The 15,044-nt window shown below is 28.9% G+C and overlaps 1 protein-coding gene across 1 annotated transcript in view; it reads right to left on the reverse strand.

Moving 5' to 3' along the window:
- The window catches only part of LOC107440655 (ACAT-related protein required for viability 1), a 13,707-nt gene extending 4,355 nt beyond the window's left edge, over positions 1-9,352 (reverse strand). Inside the window, exons 1-3 of the mRNA XM_043045424.2 lie at positions 9,028-9,352; positions 7,216-7,335; positions 2,379-2,532 (exon numbers count right to left, since the gene is read on the reverse strand). Coding sequence (XP_042901358.1) covers positions 2,379-2,532; positions 7,216-7,335; positions 9,028-9,123 — 370 coding nt within the window. The 5' untranslated portion in view covers positions 9,124-9,352. The remainder of the gene's footprint in view (positions 1-2,378; positions 2,533-7,215; positions 7,336-9,027) is intronic.
- Between the last annotated feature and the right edge of the window lie 5,692 nt (positions 9,353-15,044).

Below are 15,044 nucleotides of genomic sequence, written 5' to 3' on the forward strand. Positions count from 1 at the left end.
AAAAAAAAAAAAAAAAAAAAAAAAAAAAAAAAAAAAAAAAAAAAAAAAAAAAAAAAAAAAATCTAACATTTAATTACCTCAATTTTATTTTAACATTAAATAGAAATAAATTTTAAAATGCTGTTTGCTTGATTTCTATTTGAAGCAATTTATTAAATAAGCAGTAAAAATAGTTACACAGTGAACTATATAGTTTCAAATCAAAGTACATCAGTTTATTTAAAATAAAAAATAACAAGTGGCACACTAGACATTTGAAAATAATAAACTGTAGTTTAAAAGGCATACTCATTGAAAAAGGATCAGCATCTCTGATATAAGCAAAGGATTTAGGTTTGTATAGGTTAGAAAGTTATCTCTATACCTGGCAGCAAATATAGGGTAATAGAAGAAATCATTCTTACCTATTTAATGTATTCATTTTATAAGCTTTGTTCCCATTGCAAAATATTTTCTACTTTAACATCAAAAATTTTTCGTTTTTGAAAGATTTTTTAAGAAAATTTATGTCTATATTTAATATAAACTCTTAGAAATTGAAGGGAAAAAAAGGATTTCATTCGGATGGGCTATAAGTTTATATGTAGAAATAGAAATAACTTTTTTTAAAAATATATTTGTAGAAATAAAACAAATATATTTCTTACTTTGTTTTAAAATGTAAATAAATAATAAAAAATAACAATAAAGATTACTATTAATATATAATTTCATTATGAAAATAAAATTCACACAAAGTGAAAAAAAAATTATTAATTTACTTAAGGAGTCAAAGTAACCCAATAAGATTAAAAAAGTACTGTGATTGCTGTTATAAATGTGTGTTAATTACATATATTTTGTTTATTTGATATTTGCAATTAAATAATCTTTTCTTGCCTAAATATGTAATTTTAAAGTTCTTAATGACTACAAAAAAAAAACATGTTGCTAAATTTTAAGACATTTATTAATTGTCCTTAAAATTTAATTAAGTTCCATAACTGGTTTTAATTCAATGTAGCAGATCACACTATTCAATTTTATAATTAGTTACTATTTTTTAAAAATAAAGTTCCATTAATTGAATTTTTGTCACATAAAGTAATCAAGTATAGTCTAAAGCTAAACAAATGTAAGAAAGTTTGAATTATATATATTCTCATAAAAATAAAAGCAAAGGTTTTGCAATTTTTAATTATTACATATTACTGTAATTTTGAATATGCATTCAACTCAAATAAAATTATTTTTTATTGCTGATATACCTAAAAGTCAGAGGAGGTAAAATTCTCACCTTTTGAAGTTTACCATTTTAAAAAATGCAGAAATATAGATATATTCTTATTTTTTACATTCTTGTCGATTGTTATATACATGTGAATACATTGAGTATTTAATAATAAGAAGTGTAGTTAGCAAAGAAAAAAGGTATCACCTTGGATGATGTAATTCGTTATTCTAATGATCAGATCTTCACAAACTAAGGGCCAATTTTAATGTTTTAGAGGTGATGTCAAATCCGTTAATTAATTAGAGCTAACTATTAATTAAGTTACAGAATCAGTTTCAGAAACATACCTACTTTTTCTGAATAAACATGCTTTTCTTATTGATTGATTCAGATTTCTGACTATTAAATTATCGGAGGTACCTGCAATTTAGAAAATGTAAGTTCCAACTGTTCAGTCAGGAGATCAGTAATCATTTATCTTTTTTTTTGCATATTTCATCATGCCTTCTGAAGTTTTTAAGTAACTTAAATTGTTTTTTTGCACACAATTATAAAATTTGTTTACACAAAGATAATTTTTATGAATAAAATAATTTTTAATAATTATTACTTAATTTGTATTATTTTATTAAAATAATGTTCAAAAAGTTTTTGAATTCTAAGTTTAAAATGACAAAATATAAAGTTGGGTGAACAGTTCTTGAGAAAAAGAGAGTTAAAAAATACATTTATTATTCGCCTAATATTCAGTTTTCTTTGCTATTATCATTTTGATACGTAAAAATCCAAATCTGTTGGAAAAAATGGTATATTTATTTAGAAAAAGTTTACTTTGTGTTTGATTCTGTAACTAAAATAATAGTTAACACTAATTGCTTGGTATATTTGAGGTTGGCTCTTGGATTCTTTCAGATTCGCATTTAGTTGGTCAAAATTCAATCATTAACTATAGTTATTCATTATTAATTCATAATAAATAGTTATTATTAATTTTTTTAGCTCATTCTACATATAAATGTGGATTTTTCAGAAGTTTGAAAAGTTAAAATTTTACTTCTTATGTCTGTCTTAAGTTCATGCATTTGGTGTGATAAATAAATAAAAGTAAAAAATCAGTTAACATATAACAAGTAATAGTATTTGAACAAAATATTTTTAAACTTACCTAAAAATGATTTCAGACACATTAAATAAAAGTTTAACTCCAATTCATTTATAAATTTTTTAAACTTGTGGGATTCTTTAAAAGATAAACGATGAGATATCGTTTTCTCATAAGCATCACATAAAATAAATAATATCACTAATTTCCATGCAATCTGAAAAAAAAAAGATGATGCATGAATAAAAATGAAAAAGTACAGAAAGATTTACACGCACAGAGAAAAACTTATATACTTCATTAAATATTTTAAAAATTATATTTTATAAGAGAATAACAAAACACAAAGACTCACATATATATATAACTTTAATATTATTAAATAAAGCAAAAAAACATAATTTTATGATAAGTAATCCCCAGCTATGTATTCCAAACTTAAAAAGCACAATAAATTGCTTAAAAAATCATTACACACATAAAATGAGACAAAGATTTTAATTTTTTTTTTCTGTATAAATAGTCTATGATACACTTTATTTAATTGTAATGTTATAAAATAAAAATAATTACAAAGTTAACTAGTTAAAGACATTAGAATTTTATCAATAGATTATAATGCAATGTGAAGGAAATAAAAATTAAAAAAAAGTTAAATTATTGTAAAAGTCTGTTGAAAATTAATGAAAGCAAAGATCTTCTTTTCATTTCTTTCTTTATTTTTTTTAATGAAATATTACATTTATCAGTTGTACAGACAAAAAGTATGTATTTATTTATTAGAATGTCACATAAAGTACTAAAAACATAAATAAAATTAATAAATAAAAAATAAATTTGAGTTAGTCTTTTAATCTGATAAGAAAAAGGGAATTTTTAAATTATTTTTTTTTTAAACTAGATATAGTTTATTTAAACAAAATAAAATATTTCTGTGATAATTTAGCTATTAAAGCTTTATGGTTTAGAGCTAATGGAAAAAAAATGAATAGAAAAGAAAATTGAGTTAGTGTATTAAAAGCTGTTGAGCTAGTGTATTATTAAATTTTTAAAGTATTATATAATTATATCTTCATTTCTATAAAGGAAATCATGATTTCAGAGTAAATTAGCCCCTCACTTATAGTTTACATTAGTCTGCATATTAATGATACAGTTATAGTACTTCTCAATTGATTAGAAGGCAACATAAATGGAATAAATTTTTTTAAAATAAAATAGAAAAAAATCATTCACTAAGTTTGCTGAAAAATTAACAAAAGGAAATACCTTTAAAAAAAATACAGTTAGCTTCACTCCTAGAAAACAACACATAATTTAAGATTAATTAGTTATAATCTAATATAGCACAGATCAATTACACCACACAAAGACTCTAAACTCAAAATGTATACATTTATTCTTCAATAGTTAGAGATAAACAGAAGCATATTTTTTAGGTATCAACAGATATAATATTTGCTTTTCTTTGGATTGGATACATAATTACAATGAAGCATGACAGTATATGAAGACATATACAAGTATATGAAATCAACTGCGTATCTCAAAATTTATTTGACCTTTAATATACTTAGCATGTATTCTGATATACCTGTTATATAAGGCAAAATTAACGGTCACCATCAAGGCGGTTAAATACAAACAATGACGATTAAAAAATTGTCAGACAATTGGTGCCCGATTGCCACTTTTTGGTCAAAAATGAACCTCGTGTACATTTTTTATTATTATATTTTATTATCAAATATGGAATCATTATGGATATTATATAATATTCAGGAAATTACTTTATTTCATGATTATTTGTTAAAATTTTTCTTGATTTTAGACAACAACCCTGTAATGCTTACCATATTTTGAGAAATACTTAGAACAAACGTTTATTAAGTTTTAACATTTTAAAACATTCAATTTTGGAAAAAGTGGCAACTGTTACAAAATGCTACAGTTAGCCAGTAGCAAAATTTCTTAATTTTGCTAGAGCGAAATTAAGAGTAAATGAAATAAAGTATGAAATCATATTCTTAGCTCAAAATGCACGACTTTACTCAATAAATATTTAATCTTTTGGATACTTTGCATGCTATTCTGATACACTTGTTGTACCAGTCTTGATCAAAATGTAACGGTACAGGTGCATAGGTAACATCATCAACCTTTATCAAACCTCTTTTATGCAAAGGTTTTCTCACAAATGAATGAATTACGAATGTATAAATTGTGTTCCTAACCTTCATTGCAATTTAGAAGTTCAAAAAGTCAACTTATATAACAAAAAACATGTACACAAAAATTTATGGCTATCTTTTAAAAAGTTGACATTACATAATAACATTATGAATTGAAACATACATTTGCTTAGATTTTTTCCCCTGAAAAATTCTTCAATCAAACTGTATTTAAATAGATTAAATTAAGCAACATAGAAAAGGGGAAAAATTTCACATTGCAATCTATACTTCAGACTTTGACAGGGTTTAACTCAGTTAAAATAATTGTCATTTAATTTTTTTACCATAATATTTTTCAATCATCTAGCTTTACGAATATATGTTATTAGAAAGAAATTATTTTTAACAAATAAGTATTACATATAAGAGGAGAGTTTATCGACTATCAATGTTCATCTATCAAAAGGTACCTCTAGAAAGAATCAAGTTGACATGCATTATTAACTAAGGAATTAGTATTTAATGTTTGTAGTGGTAGTTACGCCACATTACTCCCCATCCAAAAATTCATCTTTGACAGATTTCGATTGGCCGATACCATTAGTTGCTGTTTTTGCAAAAGACCTGGAGAGGTGTATTTAAGGTAATCGGATTTTGAACATAGGTGATGAGAGTTGTATTAAGTTCACTGAATTTAGAGTGTTTGTTGTAATAGCTATATTAAGTTTACCGAGTTTTGAGTGTTTGTCGTGAGAGCTGTATTAAGTTCACGGTTGTGTGTGTGGTCTATCTTTGTTGCTATTAGCAGTCGAGTGTGTGCAAGATCCCGTTGTGTGTAAATGAGACTGAGAAGCAACAGTGCAAGGAGGATAATGACACAGTCACAAATAAAAAATCAACTGTTAAATGTGTACCATTAATCAAAGTAGGTGAGTACATATCGCGTCTGGAGGTCACCAATAAAGGGATATAATTATTGACTATATCAACCTTCATCTATCAAAATGTACCTCTAGAAAGAATAAAGTTAAGATGTCTTACATGCTAGTGAATTGGTATTTAATATTTGTAATGGTAGATACGCCACACTTATTACACTGGTAAAGCTAAACACTCACTTTTAATGGATACAGTATGTAGGAAAGATGTTTACCTTTAGATTAGAATTGAATAACATATGTCTTAAGGCTTCTTTTCTTAGTAATAGCATATCTATGATAACAATAGAATATTCTGTTTCTACATATTTGTCTACTAAGCCACCACATTTCTCCTAAAATAAAAATAGTTAATNTCCATGTGTAATTTCTTGAGTTATCGCGATTTTTGTGAATTTTCCTTAATTTATGATAACCAGTGTATATATAAAAAATGTCACAAAAAAGTGCGATTTTTAAACTTGTAAACCATGTGAATATAAATGCCGATATGAGACTTTTAAATCACATAAATATGAAACTCTATATCGAATTTAAAAAAAGGCAAAAATACAAATCATGATTTTTTAATTTTTTGACCACGATGCATAATTTTTAAATGGCGCGATATTACAACCACAAAAACGAATCACAATATTGGGTTTTAAGCTCGTGTGAATACGAATTGCTACATAGGGCTTTAAAAGCTCGTAAATACAAATCACGATATTGATTTTTTAAATCTCATAAGTAAGAATCGCAATGCACAATATTTGAATCGCCTGAATAAGAATCGCAACGTTCAACTTTTAAATCAGGTAAATACGAAAATCGAGATTTGATAATAAAATCGCGATTTTAAAAATGCATAAATACAAAACACGATATTGGACTTTTAAATATCGTAAATAAGAATCATAATATACGATATTTAAATAGCGTAAGTATGAATCGCAATGTGCAACTTTTAAATCAGGAAAATACGAAAATCGATGATTGATATTAAAATTGCGTGAATAAAAATCGAGATATTTGCAGAGTCTGGACTTGTGATTTCTAAAAGGCTCGTTTGTATTGTTTTTGTTTAGACATAATAAATAAAAATTTACAAGATTAATTGAATGAGCAAATAAATATTTTCACCGCAAATCAACCTCTATTTTTTGTTTGTTTTCACGCCAGAATACAAGAAGCAGCGACGTCTGAATTACGAAAATACGAGCTATCCAGCCGACGGATAAAAAATACGGAAAATCTTTTTCTGTGCGTGAAATCGGAGAAAATAGCTAAAATAAGTAAAAATGCGGAAGGGTTAGCGGCTAAGGCGTAGATTGAATTTTCTATTTATTTTCAAAAATCGTAAATAAATATAGTTATTTTACTTCAATGACTGAATTTAAAAAAAAAAAAAACGGGATATTTATTAAAAAAACTAAACTTTTAGAGAATCGGAGTTTTTGATAAAAAGGCTGAAATTCTAGAGACAAAAAAAAACTCATCCCTGTATAAAGGTCAACCAGTTTTATCCCAAGGAAATGATTTTTAGAGAAACTTCAGAGGGAGGAAAAGGGACTTCAATAATTTCCCTCCGCGGAAAATTAAATTCCTCATAAAATATTTGAACTTGTGCAAAATTTTTTTTAGCGGAAATTAGCGGGAAAAATGGAAAAATCTGAAAAAAAGCGGAGATCCGCGGAAGAATCTCATCCCTGTATTTAATATTTGTAATGGTAGATACGCCACACTTATTACACTGGTAAAGCTAAACACTCACTTTTAATGGATACAGTATGCAGGAAAGATGTTTACCTTTAGATTAGAATTGAATAACATATGTCTTAAGGCTTCTTTTCTTAGTAATAGCATATCTATGATAACAATAGAATATTCTGTTTCTACATATTTGTCTACTAAGCCACCACATTTCTCCTAAAATAAAAATAGTTAATTAAAATTTCATTAAAAAAATTCATTAATTTTATGAAAATTAGAGAGTAACAGTACAAAAATAAATTATGGACTAGCTGTACAACTTTTAAACTAGTTATCAGATTTTCATGTGACAAGATCTTAACGATTCGAGAATTTAAACTTAAATATGCTTATTAACTTAATAAACACATTTAGAACCTTGGTGGCACAGGGGACAGAATGTTCGCCATCCGAAATTTACCTCGAAGAATCGAATTTCTTTGAGGTGAATCGCTTTTGAATCCCTATGATGGCTGGTCGATCCGAATTTTGCACAAGGCTCGCATCGACCACAATGCTCACGCAAAAATATCCTCAGTGGTAGATGGATCATGGGTAAGAGACCCTTGTTATCAGGCTAACCATGGGAGGCTTTTCTCTTAATGCAACGCAAATGCGGATTTGTTCCATCAAAACGTCCTCCACGAAGGCTAATTTCTCCCAACACTTGATCCTAGAGTTCCCTTGTCTTCTGGATTGGGTTCAAAATTATAAAGCTACAGAGTCAAACATTATAAGCCATAAACTCAAAATTGGGTTGGCTGTTAGCGAAAGTTATTAAATAAGCATATTTATTTATGCTAATTAACTTCGTAACATAAAACATTATGCAGATATTTTAAATTACGAAATTGCACATAAAAATATACTTTCACAGAAAAAATATGTTAACGGCTCTTGCGCCAATAACTTCCAAGCAACTGAATAAACAAACATTTCTTTCAACTGATTTAGACTTTATTTTTATCTCATATATTATCCCCATATTTTAGTCAAAAGTGTAGTCAAACGCTTGACCTTTTTCTTGTTAATAATTTTTTTGTTTATTTTGGTGAACTTAGTGAAATATTTAAGTGAATCATAAAACATTTTTGTGCACAGTTATAAAATTCATTTATTTAAAAATGATTTCGGATAAATTATGAATAAGTATTATTTTATTTAACAATGATGAAAACATTTAAAATGTTAAGTACAAAAAATTTTACATTAACTTAAACTGTGTATTTTTAAATGATCAGATTTAAAAAAACGCAATTAAATTGTGTCTTGAGTAATAAAATTTCAAAAAAGTCAAAATATTTATTTATCAAAAACTATTTAGAGGAGTCAGTTCAAATTTTGTCTTATAAAATAAGATAAGGGGAAAGAGTATGTTGTACTTCGGAAGGTCCTTGACCAGGCGAAATTAATGCAAATATATTAAATTTCTTTTCTCCATTCAAATAGTCACCACAAGGAATAAAAATCTCTTGAAAGAATTGCAAGGTAGAGTTAAAGAGTGCCTCTTTAAATTAAAAAAAAGTTGTATTTTAGCATTGTTAATTAATGCTTTGTGGTCGTATTTTGCTGATACTCAATAAGAAATGGTGATAGAAAATTACTATCTACTAAGGGTTTAAAAAAAAAAAAAAAAAAAAAAAAAAACCAGTTTTGGAAAACCAGTGATGTTTAATGTTTAGGAAATCAATCTTCAGNAAAAAAAAAAGAGTACACAAATGAAAATTTTCTTTGAGGTATGTAAAGAAATCGCAACAGTCACTAAATTTTCCATCATAATTTTCAATTGTCTTCATAATTTATTAGAGAAATAATGTAGCGATTCTCCGTTTTTATAATGAAATTAACTGACATTTTTGAAAAACTTACACAATTACTTAATTTTATTATATCACAGCTAAATTTCTTATAAATTGTTGGACAATTATTGCCACAATTCACACAAACTGCGGAATTTTGTTCCATTTTATCAATAGATACTAAATTTAAATTGTGACAGTGAAATTCAGCGCAAAACGATTTTTAACAAATTAACTCTATTAGGAATTTCTTATGCGTAAATAGCATGATTATATAAAACGAATTATAAGTTGTCAATTATATATTGATACTGTGTTTCATTATTGAGGAATATTTATCATGTATATATTATATTTAGTAATTTTTAAATTGCAAATATTATAAATAAATATCATATGATAGAACGTTTTAAGTTGCCTATTTTTGTGCTGTTCCGTATTTAATAAGAAACTATGTTAATTACTATTTTAGTGTGGAAGCCTATAGAGCCTCAGGTTAGTTGATATGAAATTCGTAATGGATGGTGTTCTCTACACTAGGAAGCGCTGCAAGTTCTTGACTGCCTATACTTCCGGGCTACTGTTTTTGGTGTGTTTTGAAGCCATTTGTCTCACAACGTGATCATTGAGTTTTGATACTCTTTTGAGTTGTATTTCTGGTATACGTGTATTTGTTACCTGATTTTTTATTTGTGTTTAAGAGAAGAATCGTTATAAGAATTGTCATTAGAAAACCTATAATTTCAATACGTAAGAATTGTCATTTGAAAAAAGAATCGTTATAAGTAAGAATCGTAAAAGAATCCTTACATTCGGCCCTGCTCATTGCGAAATGTAAATATTTACATAGATTTTGTCTAAGTCTTTCAGGCTGGCGTCAATTGCGAAGCAGATCATAGTGGCTCGATATGGTGTTGGAGTGATTTTCAGGATCTTGGATGTCTTCTATTGGATCTTGTATTTTAGCAACTGATTCGTTCTCTTCTTCCAAAATCTCCCTTTCCCGGATGACTGGCTCATCTAGTTTGTAATAAGGACGGAATGTTGCACATGAACAAGTGAACCTTACATAGATATAGTACAATAAAGACGAAAAGGATAAAAAGAAAAAAAAAAGCGAAAAACGAAGAAAATTAATAAGTTTTATTTACTGCACATAAGCTGCAACTATATGGAATTCATAAAATAAGTTAAAAATACAGTGAAAACATGAAAAATAATAAAGATTAAAGCAAAGAGATGAGAAAAATTATTAAAATAAAATATATTTAGAAAAGTTTAAAAAAATATATATTATAAAGCCGGAAAACATAAAAAATGAAAAGATATAATCTCTTCATCAGCTCACACGATTATATCCGCAAAAAGGATATTTCTTTTTTGCGGATATAATCATTTCAAATAAAATATATTAAGAAATTAAAATTAGCAACTTTTTCTAGCACATTTCTTTCAGTTTAACATTGAAAGTGAATGTGAGGAATGTCTGTGCCTTAAATATGAATAATTTGCAATGTAAGCCATGGTAGTAGTTTTGATTGAATTATTCATAAGATTAAATACATATAAATGAACTGAGAGTCTCTACCACTTCCTACATTTCTAGTCGCCCGTGGCATCCCTGTATTAACAAGAATATGCTTTGTTTTGCCAACTTGCTTCGAACAGCAATTACGTATTTTCGAGTGGTAGCCCTTCAATGTATGATTCTTGGTTTAATAAAATCGATTTATAGAGTTTTTATTCACCATTTTTTCTGAATAATTAAAAGGCTTAAGTAAAACGCTGTGGGGAAAAGACCATTAGACAATGCCAACCTTCATTTATCAAAAGGTACCTCAAGATTGAATCAAGTTGCAACAGCGTGAGGAGGACCATTACGCAGTCACAAATAGCAAGTCAACTTCTCAATATGAACCATTCATTAAAATAGGCATGTTCATATCATGTCCAGGGCACCAATGTGGTGAAAAGACCATTAGACAATGCCATCTATCAAAAGGTAACTCAAGATTGAGTCAAGTTAGCATGTCTTATATAACAGGGAATTGATGTTTAATAATCGGATTTAATGAAATTTTTACTTTTGAAAATCTGAAGAAAAAAAAGACATAAACTTCTAGCCCATGTCTGCTTATTTTTGTAGCTTCGCATCTTTATCCATAATACAAAATATTTCATTTTCTTCTCACTCCAATTTGCTTTCCTGCTACCAGAAAGTACCACCTTAAATTTAAAACCTCAAGATGGATGCAAAAAGGGCTGGCGACCAGATAAATTTTGATGATAATGATGCAGTTAAGCCTTTTGAAAGTAGGCAAAATTATCCGAAAATCTGACAAGTTTAGTTCGTAGTTCTCAATATTTTTTGTTTAAGAAATATTAATCTGGTGCAGTTTACATATCTGTACTTTAATAATATAAAATTATATACCTTGTGATATATATCCTGTTCTAAAATCAAGCAATTTTAATGTGTTTTATACGAATTGGTTTCTATATGGATAAAATATCCATATAATTTACCATATTTTTTTTTTACAAAGGCACATTTCCCAATACCGTAACATAGGAAGCTGACAGATAAGAGGTTAACGCGAAATATAAAAGATAGTCAAAACTTTTACAATAATAAAAATAATGGTACATTAAAATAAGTACTATTTACTTAAATCATGTAGTTGTTCCCAAAGCTGTGGAATCTCAGGAAAAGAGAAAACCTGATAGCAAAACTATCTTTTTAGTCTAGAATTCATTCAAATTTATTTACTTACTTTCACATTATAAAAAAAAGCCCTACAATCAAATTATAATTGTTAATCATTCCTAGCTGTCACAGACATTTTACTTCTTCCGAAATCAATTTCATATCTAGGTGATGTTGTAGTTGTAGTTCATTTACGTCGCGCTAGAGCTGCACAATGGGCTATTGGTGACGGTCTGGGAAACATCCTTGATGATGATCCGAAAGACATGCCATCACAATTTTGATCCTCTGCAGAGGGAATGGCACCCCCGTTTCGGTAGCCCAACGACCTGCATGAGAAGTCGAGCACTTTAGAACAGTTTAACGAGGACCAATACCGCACACCTTCGATCCCTACGCAGACTGTTCCAAGTGGTCACCCATCCGCACACTGACAGCAGCTAGTGATGCTTGACTTCGGTGATCTGCTGGGAACCGTGTCTTAACGATCAGTCCACTGTGGGAATTGTATGGGTGAATTTCCGGAATTTGGCAAGATATGAATTTTACAACATTTTTTACCTCATTTCAGGGGAACTGAGTCGGAAATCTAATATAGATTTTCTGTTCAAGGACAGGGATGAAATTAATTAAAAAATAAGGTTTACTTTTTGAAACCGGAAGTCCCACAAAAGCATAATTGAACTATTCTCTGCCGAGGAGACGCACATGCAATATATAGTGATGAAAAAACTGCTTCCATGAAAAGAGTATATTAGTGCACAAAAAAGTAAATATTTTTTGTTAGTTGCAGGAACATATTTATAATAAAAATATATTATGGTGGCGCGAACGTCTTCATTTTTCACAATAAATGATTAGACTGATATATTGAAGCGACGTGACATCACTCATCATATTCTGCATTAATTGTTTTTATAATTATTTATGAACTTTAAGTTTGTTTTAACTACAACTTTAATTCTTACATTTTAGAATTGCATTTTAATGTTGTTCTATTATTTGATCTTTGCGTATTTGCATCTTAAATATTTGATGCCGCATTTAAACTAAACTAGTTATGTATAAATTGTAAATAAATGCAAATAATAATTATTTAATGTGTTTATTCTTCAAACCATTCATTACGCTTCACTGGTGACCCGGACGTGATGCTTCAATATATATAATCAACGCTGTTTTTTGCAGTTATGTCGCTAAGGAAAATAAAATATCATTGTTTAAGTTCCTTACACTTGAAGCAATGCGATGATTTTAAACTATATATATAATCTTGCCGTGAAGAATTATCTGGGCTTTAGATTGGACAAATAACTTAAAGATTTTTAAAGTTATTAAACTTTTCTTAAAAATCACCAATTTGGTAACATTTTTTCACATAGATGAAAATTGCTTTTTCAATTGAATTTTTTCACTGCTCTATACTCAGCTTTTGCAAAATTTTATGTGCCCAAGTAATGCAGCATTGGAGTGAGTTTTCAAATATTAAAAAATTAGACCACAAACGCTTTTCATTTCCAAAAAACTGTGGCTTTTCTCCATATTGACGCTTTGCACCATTTTCAAAATAAGCGTAGACAGCGCTCTAAACTTGACCTAACAGTTATAAGTAACAGTTGCAAGCCTCACAGCAGTTATTAAAATAGCATATTAATTGAGGGATTTTAATTATAGACTATGCCAACCATCATCTATCAGAAGGTACCTCAAGATAAAATCAATTTAAAATGTATTATATACTAGGGAATTGGCATTTAATATTTATAGTGGTAGTTACGCCACATATTCGCAAAAAAGCACCATTTCACATTTCAACGGAGCTTTTGAAAAACAGCCTTAGGATTCTACTTTCAATCTTTGCGAAAAAAGACCATATTCTCAAATAATTAACATTGGCACCTATGGAATATCAAGTTAAGAAACCTCATTATCAATCATATTGGAGAAAGAATGCTTAATCATATTTTTATTAAAACATTTCTTCCATCAAAGTTTAAAATAAATTTTGACGCGCATTATACATTATCAAGCATTGAAAAACACAGTTTAAGGAAAATCTGGCAAAGTGATTTTAAATTACAAAATCAATATCTGATATTAATTTTTATCTGGATATCAAAGCCATTGCAAAATAATCTATTAAACGTATGCTAAAAAAGTCCTGGAAAAACGAATTTATGTAAAAAAGTTTAATTGTAAAACAAAATAAGAAGTAAAATATGGTCAGTATTGTTATAGTACAATTTATTTTTCTCTCCAAAAATTGGCTTTGTTTCCAGCTTGCATGCTGATGTTTGCATGCATCGTCCATAGCTTTTTGCAAAAAATATAAATGTTTACAATAAATAGTTCACTTACTTCAAATCGATTTACATACAGAATAAAATAAGATATGTTTCTTTTTCTTTTCGGTGATGTGTGTCAGCTTTTGTATCCAGAGCGATTCGGATACAAAATTTTATTTTGCAGATCCGAAATTCAATAAGTTTTAGAACGATTTTTTCCCCTTCCAATCAGTATTTAAAATACAAGCATTTCTACAGTACAATATGCTTCTGAAGATAGCTGAGAGTCGCCTAAGTATTGAGCTCATGCAGGCGGAATCGTAACACGCTGGAATAGGGTTTTTTTTCCCTCGGAGATTACGTTAAAGGACAGAACTCAGATTAACTACTTATAACCGTTGTTGAACAGCTGACCCAATTTTGGGTTTATGACTACTAATGTTAAATTCCGTAACCTTGTAATTTTGAACCCAATCTAGAAGACAAGGGAACTCCTTGATCAAGTATTGGAAGAAATTTGCCTTCGTGGAGGACTTTTTGATGGAACTAACCCGCATTTGCGTTACATGGAGAGGAAAACCACGAATACCTCCCACGGTTAGCCTAACGGCAAGGGGATTCTAAAACATGATCCGTCAACCACTGAGGATATTTTACGTCAGCACTGTGGTCGGTGCGAGCCGGGTGTGGAATTCGTATCGATCAGCCACCGCTGGGATTCGAACCCGGGGTACCTCAATGGAAAGTAAACTCTCTATCCTCTGAGCTACCATGGCTCTGCATATTAATTTAGGAAAGAGCAAGGGTAGCAGCGAGTTTGTGCGCCGTTTTTATTCCTCCGATATTCACTGTCTATGGATTATTTTAAGGAGCAGCAAAGTAGCGACGAGTACATGAACGATTTCTAACCCAGCAATTTCCACTTAACATACTAATGGCACAGATTTAAAGCAATGCGGCCGAAGACAGCAGAGCCCATAATGGAACTGCGGAGTGGTGATGTTAATCAACAGGTGGACGTTGTGGAATAGTGAAACGATGAGTTAATGTAAATGATCCACAGCCCACAGTAAGCGTTTAGCCACCAAAAAAGCA

The sequence above is a fragment of the Parasteatoda tepidariorum genome, chromosome 1 (genome assembly GCF_043381705.1).
Source record: "Parasteatoda tepidariorum isolate YZ-2023 chromosome 1, CAS_Ptep_4.0, whole genome shotgun sequence".
In the NCBI taxonomy this organism is placed as follows: Eukaryota; Metazoa; Arthropoda; class Arachnida; order Araneae; family Theridiidae; genus Parasteatoda; species Parasteatoda tepidariorum.